At 33.7% G+C, this 11,099-nt stretch overlaps 1 protein-coding gene across 1 annotated transcript in view; it reads left to right on the top strand.

Annotated features, from left to right (window-relative positions):
* The first annotated feature begins 2,548 nt into the window (after positions 1–2,548).
* The window catches only part of LOC120628327 (tetratricopeptide repeat protein 28), a 74,109-nt gene continuing 65,558 nt past the window's right edge, over positions 2,549–11,099 (top strand). The window contains exons 1-2 of the mRNA XM_039896644.1: positions 2,549–2,641; positions 10,689–10,739. Coding sequence (XP_039752578.1) covers positions 10,716–10,739 — 24 coding nt within the window. The 5' untranslated portion in view covers positions 2,549–2,641; positions 10,689–10,715. The remainder of the gene's footprint in view (positions 2,642–10,688; positions 10,740–11,099) is intronic.

Raw genomic sequence — 11,099 nt, 5'->3', positions numbered from 1 at the left:
CGATTCCCACTACTGGAAAATATCTGTGTGATGAGCATGAATGTTTTTCAGTGTCTGGGTGTTTATATGTATATTCTAAGTATTAATGTATGTTATTCATAAAAAAAAATATTCATCAGTCATCTTAGTACCCATAACACAAGCTCGTACCCATAACTGTGGGGCTAGATGGCGATGTGTGTATTGTCGTAGTATATTTATTTATTATTTATTAAATACTGATAAACCTATTGTTATCCATGTACCATCAATAATACGTTTGACAATGTCTACAAAGCAAATGCAATAGGCACTAAGTTGCTAGAATTATAGTATCCTACTGTACTGGCACAAAAGCCTTTTCTGTACGGTAAGCACAGGAAAGTTAAAGTCTTTGGCAATGTGGCTTAGCAAAATGGACATAAAAATGGAGTTTTGACAATAGAATCCTCTTGCTCTTTGCCAAAACTTGCTTGGTTCAACGTTAAAAGATAGTTATAACATTCTTGTTTTAATTTAAGTAAGAGAAATGACAATTTAGCTAAAGACTAGAATATCTTTATTCTAGTCTTACAACAAGTCAACAATTTTCTAGAACGAAATTGTCCTGGTAACATAATAGCTCTATGCATAGGTTGCTCGTTATTGTGTGTCTAATACTCATTTCTTTACAGTGTTTAAGCTCGAAAGCTCTTGTTTTCATTGAGGCGTCCGTAAGCTTGCGGCCTTCAAGGTGATAGCGGGTCACATTCCGCCGTGGTGAGGAGGACGGAGTTATATTCTTTCACGTTTCCGCGCTGCGATGGTAGGTATTAAAATGTTGCCTGTTTAGGAATTTTGTACTGTTATAAAATAAAATTTCAATGTGTTAAATTAGGTAGGTACAAATTTTATGTAGAGATGAGTTTTACAATTCTACATCTCTATTTTATGAGTTATTATGTAAAAGTTCATCTACAGTAATAAATCTAAACACATTATGCACATAAATAAGAAACACACAATAAAATTAAATGTTGACTATCATCTGAAATCTAGCTTATACTCATGTGCAAAATAATGTATCTCACTAAACATAGTATGTTTTAATATACTGGCTTAGGATACGTAGGAAAGATTAATATTATAAATGGATCAACTAGAAACGGGCATAAATGTTGATCTTGGAAAAGAACAACTATTGCGTTACTTGTTGGCTTCTTCTCGGTAGAATCTGTTTTTCGAAACTGTGGTGTCACGGCCAACAAAAGAAGAACACAAGAAGAAACTTGACGTTTCAAAAGTGCTTATAAAGGCCTACTATTTAAAATAAATACATTTTAAATTTGAATAAACACTACGTAAATAAGTGAATCGGACTGAGGATTATTATTAATGGCTAGCCTCAGCCAGCGATTTCGTCTGCGTGGACTGCAGAATTTGGACTAAAGCTTCGCTCTTTAACAATTTATATCCTACCACGAGAACTATTTGAGAGATCGTTATAGAAAGTACATGTCCTTTTCCATAACAAACCAAATTTCAAAGCCGTCTGGCCGCGCCTTAGTTCGTAAAAAAAAATCATTTTACCTCGGGAACTCCTTAAGAATTCGAGATAAAAGGTAGCCTATGTTCTTTTCCATGTCAAAGGTTATATGCATGCCAAACTTCATCCACATACGGTCAGCCGTTTTTGTGTAATTTAGTAACAAACATCCACACTTTCACATTTATAATTATGAACCTGCGATTTTATTAATATTCTAACTAGCTCAGGAATTTCTATTTATTAATCCGCGAGATGACGTCACTATATTCTACCAGGGCAAAGAATTTTACCCTCGTGATTCATTATATTATTAATAACAGCTATTGCCCGCGGCTATGTACGCGGTTTTTTGGTTTTTCACGAATCCTGTGGGAACTGTACATTTTCCCGGGATAAAAAGCAGCCTATGTGTTAATCCAGGGTAAAGTCTATCTCAATTCCAGAATTCAGTCAAATCGGTTTAGTAGTTTTTGTGTGAAAGAAGAACGAACATCCATCCATCCATCCATCCATACAAACTCTCACATTTATTATATTAGCAGGATTTGTAAATATTTTGTTAAGTATTTTCTGTTCACAGAGCTTCACTTTTTGGAGTGTGTAATGAATGATTCGAAGAACTCCTTTTTTAAAATCAAGAGTACTTAGGAAGCCAAGCCAACTCTGCCAATAACAATCTTCGTGTAAGAATTAAGCAAGACTATTAAATATTTAAAATGATCTGTCTATCGAACGGTGTACCAACAAAATAAATTCTACCATAATCGTAGTAGTTTTCTTTTTATAGACAACATGAGATTATAACCTGGCAGCACTGGTAACCGCCAGTCAGTCGAGCGCAGGCTGCGTTTGCGCATGCTAACATGCCTTTCGGAGTGCATTCCAAATTCAAACAATCATTCAATTCATAGGCCAATGGCTCTGACTCTTTTACTATATTACGTTTGTGTTATATACTTCTGAGTGATTAAGTGGTATTTTTAAAGAAAACAGTGTTATACACCTATAATTGCCCAAGTTGTGTCTATGTAAAGTGGCGACGATTGGTATTTTTTGTTTATCCGTCCGAGTGTAACAACCGTGTTTGAAACCAAGAAATGGGTTTATAATTGGCCCAAATCAAAGGCTGGGATGGTAAGACATACTATTTCTTATCCTATCTTATCTTTTCTTTATTATATAAAGTTACATTTCTTATATATAAAACAAGTCTACACGTTTGTATAAAAGGTGGAGTAAGTAACCAATTATAAGTACATTACCTGTGAAAACGGTTACATACTCTGAGTAATTTCTAATTACCAATTTTCTTCGTTATGGCATTTTCCAATCAATTTCTTATAGTTAGGATTAACCGATGAAATGTAATCAGGAAAGTAGAAAGTTGTTTCAGATAGAGCAGGCTATTTTATTCGTCAGATTCAATCCCTCTAATCGGTTATCATAATATGAAAGGAGTGATTTACAAGCGAGCACGTATTTGTGCACTCACACATTTACAAACGGTGCCGTCAAGTTAAAGACTTCAACGCGCTCTACCGTAAGCATTGTATAGGTAACGTGTAATAATATTTAATAGTTATTGGGTATTGGCGACTAAAATATCTACAGTTTTATTATCACACTAGCTATTTCCCGCGATTTTGCTGCGTTTTTTTTAGTTAAAAAAAACGGAACTCTCAGTGTTAACGGGATAAAAATATCCAAAGCCATACAACTATCTCCAGTCATTAATATCGGTTTAGCTCGGTAAATGCAATTTTTTTTAATCCCCCGTGAACGTTTTTCGTGAGCTTTTTCGGGGTAAAAATTACCCAATGTTCATCTTCATACTTGCAAACTACATATGTATGTACCTTTCATCAAGATCAATGCAATGGTTTAACCGAAAATAGGTTAATAGACACTATTTTCCTAGGTTTCCCTAAGCCTAGGAAAATAGTGTCCCTATTTAGATTAAATAATTACTCTATACCTGCTCTAACATTTCTACTTTAAGTACTTTTCTTTAAGATTAACTTTTATCAGGACAGTCTTAGTTACCATAAAATTACGTCCATAACGGTGAACATGAGTGTAATATATTTGTTTATCAAGTCCTTTAACTCCATAGGTATTTAGTGTAGAACTCTTCTACGTGCTATTTTTCGTCATTGTGTCTCCTCTTAAGCTGTGTTAAAAATTGAGAACTCTCATTCCATAAAATTTAAATCGATTCCTTCTAGTCCGACAATTAAGTTTTTGGTACTATTTTATTAGGATGGGATTTCCCATAACGGCTCCGATATCTTAAATAGAATAAAATGAATAAATTGCTTCTTTGACCTGCTATCTACCTTCGTTTGTTTTTAATATCTGGAATAATTGGCTTAATTAGTCTAAGTGATTATAAAATAAGAGTGACAAAATGCATTTCGTAGTCCAGTTTCGCTTTCAATATCAAAGGAAATCAGGACCTAGATGGTAAAAGTATCTTCAGATAAATTTGGAGTTAAATAATCTGCCATCGGTAAAAAAAGGCAAGCAAAGCTCTTGAAACTGGGCAGGCACCTACCTAAAAATATATTAAAAATTGCCTCGACAAAAGCAGTCGTAATCACATTATTTGCATGATGATAAATTTAATTTCCATTTTATCTTTTCAATTGCGCTTACAAATCGGCACGGCTCCGAGAAGATATATTAATACGCTCAGAGAGGCATGAAAATTGCAATCAACCTACTTAAAGCTTTAAAGAATGCTCTCCATGAGAAGCAGAACCTTGATATAAACGAGAAAGCGATATGAATAATCATCATCGTCAGTCTGTTAGTCCCACTGCTGGGTGCAGGCTTCCTTTCCCACAGGACGTTTACATCGTAGATCCTTAACAAGGTTGGTGAGATTTAACGATAATTTTCCCAAAAAAAAAAATAGTGTGTAATAACATTAGTGAAAACAACGGGGACCGATTACTTGACGTGGTCTCCGAGGCACGGGAGTATACACCGCTATTTTCCTAACTAAAGGCAGGTACTGAGGAGATGAGGCCTAATCCGGAAACCAAACCCAATATTTTTATTTGTAGCTCAACATTGTAACATCAACGAGGCAATTTTGCACATGATGAAAATATGTATAACTCCCTACACATTAAAATACAGTACAACCTTTTTTTCCTATAGTTATTACACCTGGTAGGTTCTTTTTTATTTGGGTGGGATTTCCCACAAAGGGATCGATATTATAAAAAAAAAAAAATTTATTTGTTATCTCAATTTCATTACTAAAAACAATAGGCTAAGACCTCCATTTAAGTTTGGAAAAAACCTGTATTTAGAGGTCTCGCTCTTTCCGATACAAAGTTTACACATATAAGTATGATAACATGACTTACTTATTACATTTTATAATATTAAACTTTTTTTTTTATGTTTAGAATTTTCAAAATCAATCATGCAAGCATGCAAATATGTGAGTGGGTGTGTGTAAGTGTTATTGTGTGTGTGTGTGTGTATTTGCATTTGTGAGTGTGTGTGTGTGTGTGTAATGTGTGTGATTTTATTTTATTTAGATGTGCAATAAAGTGTACAAACAAATAAACATAATAAATAGGACTAGCTGAAAAAAATAATTTGTACCTATACAATATCTCTGCTGTACCCTGATTTTTTGAATTTCAAAAGTTTAATACGCATACGTTAATACGCAAGTTTGGGATTGATCGATATCTTATCATAAACATCAAACATGATTATTTGAGCGCTACATTTTAAAGATGCAAATCTCTTTCCTGTTTTGTTTGTCCCACGTGTGCGCAATTTTAAATTTATAAGCCCTGGAGGCATATAAACAGTAGCCATACAGGTGGTGTAGAAATTCAAATTCTATCCATGTGGTGGCCACTACAGACACGAGACCTATCGTGATGTGCGTCATCAATCACGATTAATCTGTATCTACTTAGTATTGTGCTCGTTATTCAGAAACATTATTAAACAACTGCCTGGTATTGTTATGGTTAACAATGTTATGATAATGTTAAAAATATATAGCTGTTTTAATCAAACAAGCTATATTTCCGCATTTTTTCAGAATATCAGCTTAAAATTAACCAATTGCTACGAAGTCAGTCACCTTTTGCAGCTTTGAATGTTCCACTGCTATGCTAGTCTAGTCACAGGCCGGCAGGGTTTTTAAGTATGAATTGGCAAACAAAGCATATGGGTCACTTAATGTTAAGTGGAGTCGCCTATAAACAGAGAAACACTTCGGAGGGCATGCATGGAACACGGCCTAACAAAGTGTTGCCTTGAGACCATCAAACTCTGTAAGTGTTATTGTTAAACCTCATTTACCTGAGTTTACACGTTCTGTAGACCGAAACATAGCAAGACAGCAGCAGATTTTCAAAGGACTAATTTAGGCTTCTTTTTTGCGGAGACTGTAAATCCAAAAATTTGCACGTACGATGTTGTTTAGCTATTTCAAAGCGTCTAAAAATACTGAGTTTGAGTGCGTTGAGTCATTAAGACTTTTAATTTGACTATATGTAATGTTAACTATACTTAGATAAATAATAATCAGAAACCGTGTACGGTAGGTAGGTTCCTAGGGAAAAAACCTGCATAAACTTGGTCTACAATAACAAAATTGCCTTGGCGTAATTATGCAAATGTGCCCAGTGAGATGTCCAGATTTAATAATAATTTGATTGCTAAATGATAATTATTTCAACTTTTATCACCGGTACAAGCTAATAGCATTATTATTTTTAGATTTGAGCGATAAAAACTATTAAGATGATTTTATACATTCAGTGCTCAAAAAAAAAAACCAAGCTACTAAGTTTATAGACGACTACGAAAGCGAAATTTTCGCAGTCTGTTTTTATGTTGGGCTTCACCGATAGATAACATCAGGTGACTTGCTTATGCTAGCTCGCTTGCTTGCTTATAATATAAAGTATTCATAATTTGCAATAGCCGTTAACTTCTCTTTTAAATAAGGCTTATTTGATTGTAATAACATCTTATTCAATTCTCAACATTCATAATATACATCCCACATATCACACAGAAAAAAATTACCATGGACGACGATGGATAAGACGAGTTTGGTATCATACTAATGGGCAAGTATGATACCAAACTCGTCTTATCAAGGCAAGGCAGTCGAAAATTATAATAGAATGATAGGAACATCGTCAATCAATGGTAGAATATTATGAGTAAAAATAAAAGTTACAGAAATATAAAGAATATTATAAATTATAGATAAAAATAGCTTTTTTTCCATACCTTCCGAAATACTGGTCCTGTGTATGTTCACAGATAAAATAAGATTTGCGGAATGCATCTTGAATTCCCGAAGATAATAATATTGCATAAACATTGCATAAGGAATGTGAAACACAGATAAAGTTAATCGAGTTCCTTGCGAGGAACCATTGGAGTCAGGTAAGCATGATTTATGTTTGGCTTCGGCTCACTCATATAAAATGGGATTATCTTTTATATGTATTATTTTAGTAGATATGTGTATATTATTCATTAGTACAAGCGTCAAGCACCGTATAGTTTCCTCGACATTCAATCAATATCTTATGAACATTACTTTTAAGAAAATGTAATTTTTGAAGTTATACTTCTTTAGGCGCGATGGAAAAAATGATGATAGTCAATTTTCATGATGCGCGCGCATTCCGACACCTGAATTCTACATCGTAAAGTTAGTTCCAGGTGGCATGAAAATCGATAACTATGTTCAAGTTGTATATTGTAGTATTTTTATATTTAGAACACGTGTTTCGTAACAGTACAAACAGTGTGAATAAATAAATATAATTACGTGAATAAAAACTTTTTCATTCAAATAAAATCTTTTTGATTAATTTTAATATTTATTGTTAATCACTACTGCATTTTAGTTATTTTTTTTTCCATACGCCAAAGAAGTATAACTTCTAACGCGTGTACATAAGTAACCACACTGTTTTTTAAATTGACTCGTTTTTATTTCATTATTTTTATGGTGTCATAAAAAAACATCTTCGCCGTCTGTCCGTCCGTTAATCTGTTTATAGCTACGGCTTAATTTTTTTATTTTCCTCTTTAAAGGTCCTTTTGTAATCTGATGAAACTACTCTAATAACATATTTATTTGTTATATTTAGGCTTTCGAATAATTTACATAAATATATATACAATTGTTATCTACATGATTATTTCATGGTACGGAACAATAAGTGCAGGTTTCTGAGTATACTTTGCTAAAGGTATGTCCCTTATATTATTTTTATATAAAGATATCCAACTCAATACGTGTACGATGTAACACAAAAACTAACTACGCGTATTTATGAGTAGCTATTGAATGATCTCATTTATATGGAAACTATTTTATCTCTCATGTGAAATGTCCTTAGATGGATCTGGCCTCTTCATCAATTCTCTTTGATAGCAGGCGACAATCAGAACCACTGCTGACTGCGCATAAATTTTAATCGTGATGACATGTTATGAACATTATGTTGAGCGTGGACTGTGGATTTCTTGTTAGTACTACGGCCCGTTAATTTATAATAATCGATAAACATCGAGGTATTTATGTCGCATAAATTTAATTTTCGCGTCGTAAAATCATCGTATTAAGTATTAAATTTGATGTAAGTACAAAGTCTTGTCGCCAGTTCAACACCTTTTATGATTGTATTTTAATATGACGAACATTTAAGTAGTCTATTTTGGCACTTTTATATAAAACAACTTTGAACTTTTTTGTTTCACCTTTGAAGTTTCCCCTGGCGGAGTGGTCAAGGCTGTAATTTAGTAAGTGGAAGGCCCCAGGTTCCAACAACGCTACGGGCAATTTGGGTATTTTTAAATTTTCTCAGGTCAGGACTGTTTGGAGGCTTCGGCCGGGGCTAGTTACCACAAACAAAACCAATAAGGGATATGGCTTTAATATAACTGCCATCCTAATAACAGGCTAGCTCGCTACCATCTTAGATTGCATCATCACTTAACATGAGAAAAGATAGCAGTCAAGATCTAACTTGTAATGGTTACTAAAAAAGAGATACGGAAGGGTAATTAATCTTCTTAATTGATATTCCATTTATAAATTAGGTGCCAATTATATCAAAGGCTATATGATGCCATGACCAATTTAATATGGTGGCAAAATCAGAGGAATAAATGTTGGTCTGAAAGGTTTTAAATTGGAAAGAGCTCAGTGAGAGATTCACAAAGTTAAACCTACATAGAAAAACCTTAACCATTCGTCTGTAGAATAGTAGTATAGTCTGTGTATTTTAAATTAATTTTTTAACAACTATTACTAAGTCAAAAATTAATATAAAAACAATAAAATTAATAGAAAGCTATACCTACATGCTTATATATATATATATAATGCTATAAATATTATCAAACATTTTTTGGTCTGCTAAATTGTTTCGCTTATTTTAGAATGTATGTTCCTACATAGAAACAGTTACATTTTATCGTCTCGTAAAAAAATAAGTTATCTCGACATTTATTAGAGTTATTAGTTTTAAACTACGCTTTGTTATTGGTAATAGGCTTTACGAATTCAACTTTAACCGATAAAACATTACGATTGCCGCGCACATTTTTCGTGGCTTCGATGGCCGATGCCAATGCAACTTTGAAGAATTGAGGTCTTGAAAACCTTTTAATTTTGTATGATACTTATCACTTATAATATTTACCACGGGCTTAACCTTCATATTTTATGTGAGAAGTTGATCGAGACCACCACAGACTTGTAGGTTTTTTGTCCTGTTGAATAGTTATGGGTCAAAAAAACTTGATTCCAGTTTTAGATGAATTTCGTACCGCTAAAGGCTAACTTACATTATTTAATTTCGTACAAATGATATATTTATTAATGAGATGATCAGTATGATTTTCTTAAACCATTTCGTACAATGTAGGAACCGGGCACAAACCATTTCCTAACCAAGTTTGATGACCGCTAGCGGAAGCTGACAAGCATCAGATTATAGCCGACCACAACTAACAACTTCTTTTGATTTGCTTGCATCAAACGATTTTAGTTTTTAGAAACTAAAATTTACATTGTTTTATTTACCCTGACGGTTTGCAAGTGTTTACGAAATTGCACACAAAAGTCGTTTCTGATTATAATTTAATCTGCTTAAGGGTGGGTACTTTAGAGGATTTTGAATTTCAGATTAAAAGTCCGTGGCTTCAAAGCTTAAAGATTTGTTTAATTTACTAGAGATACAAAATACTCAAAATTTACTTCCACTTTACATAAGGTTATAATTTTGCCCCAATTATAACATACCATATTACTGTGGAGTCTAGCTTACCTTAGCCTAGGACTTCCGCTTTCCTTCGGGGTTACCGAGCTCGGATCCCGGCACGTAATTTTAACTTGCTTTATTGGTGATGGAAAACAACGCGAGTTCTCCATAATGTTCTCAAGGGCGTATGAAGTCTACCAATCCGCACTTGGCCCCAAACCCTTCCCACTCTGAAAAGAAGTCCGTGCTCTGTAGTGGCCGGTAATGGGTAGACATTATGCAATTGTTGGTCTTTATAGTACTCTTAATAATGTTGAAGGTATTAAATGTTTAAACAAGCCTAGGCTAGGCTGTCTTCTTCTATCTAATCAAGTTCCACTTATAGCCTTATCCTTCTTGTTTTAGCATTGCCAAATAGTATTGGTTATGTGGCAAAGGTGCGTGCGATGTGTAACTAAACTATTAGAGCTCGGGGTCAAAAGGTTTAAAGGAGGTGTGGTGATTCCTAAGGTTTTTCGAAAGGACTAGCATTAACACTTAGTAGTGGTATTTGAATTGAAAGTACATACAATCTAATAGATACGAAAGTTCAATAAACTTTTCAAATAAAAAACCTGACTAAATAAATAAATAAATATACCACGATAATTCACAATTAAAGAATTTTCTAGTTGTGAAGTCTACCAAACCACACTTGGCCAGCGTGGTGGTCTACGGCCTAAGCCTTTCTTATTCTGAAAGGAAGACCCGCGCCCTGTAGTGGACCGGTAATAAATTAATAATGATGATGAAGAATCAGGATCTCGCTAGTAGGAAGCGATTCTTATAAATATATGCAGTGAAAAGTTATACTGTCCTACATCAATCCATTATTTATTAAATCTGACTTTTTTATTTCATTCCAGGGTCGACACAATATGTAGCAGCAGAAAATGTCACAGCGCGATTTCTCGGAGGTTTGCATAACTTTAACAGTAGTTAAAACTAGTATTAAAATCCAAAACAATTCATATGAATTGTTTTTTTTTGGATTACACGTAATACAATTTATTTCACATGGTATAGCTATTTATATCCTAAATTATATTTACGCACAACTGTGTTACAATGTATTATTCAAAAAGCTCTAACCCACGCTTGCTTTTAATCATAGCGTCTTTGGAACCATCACAAAAGTACACTCCTAGTATTAGTTTGCTTTTAAATATTTCCAACTATATGTCTTAAGTGGTAAGGTTAACTATTCTTTGTCGAGTACGTTGATGTTCAATGACGTGGCAGGTTGCACTAAGTTGAGGTCTGATACAAATTCATAT

Source organism: Pararge aegeria, chromosome 12 (assembly GCF_905163445.1).
Source record: "Pararge aegeria chromosome 12, ilParAegt1.1, whole genome shotgun sequence".
NCBI classification, from domain to species: domain Eukaryota; kingdom Metazoa; phylum Arthropoda; class Insecta; order Lepidoptera; family Nymphalidae; genus Pararge; species Pararge aegeria.
The sequence above is the reverse complement of the archived record's forward strand: the minus strand, read 5'-3'. Positions and strand labels throughout refer to the sequence as shown.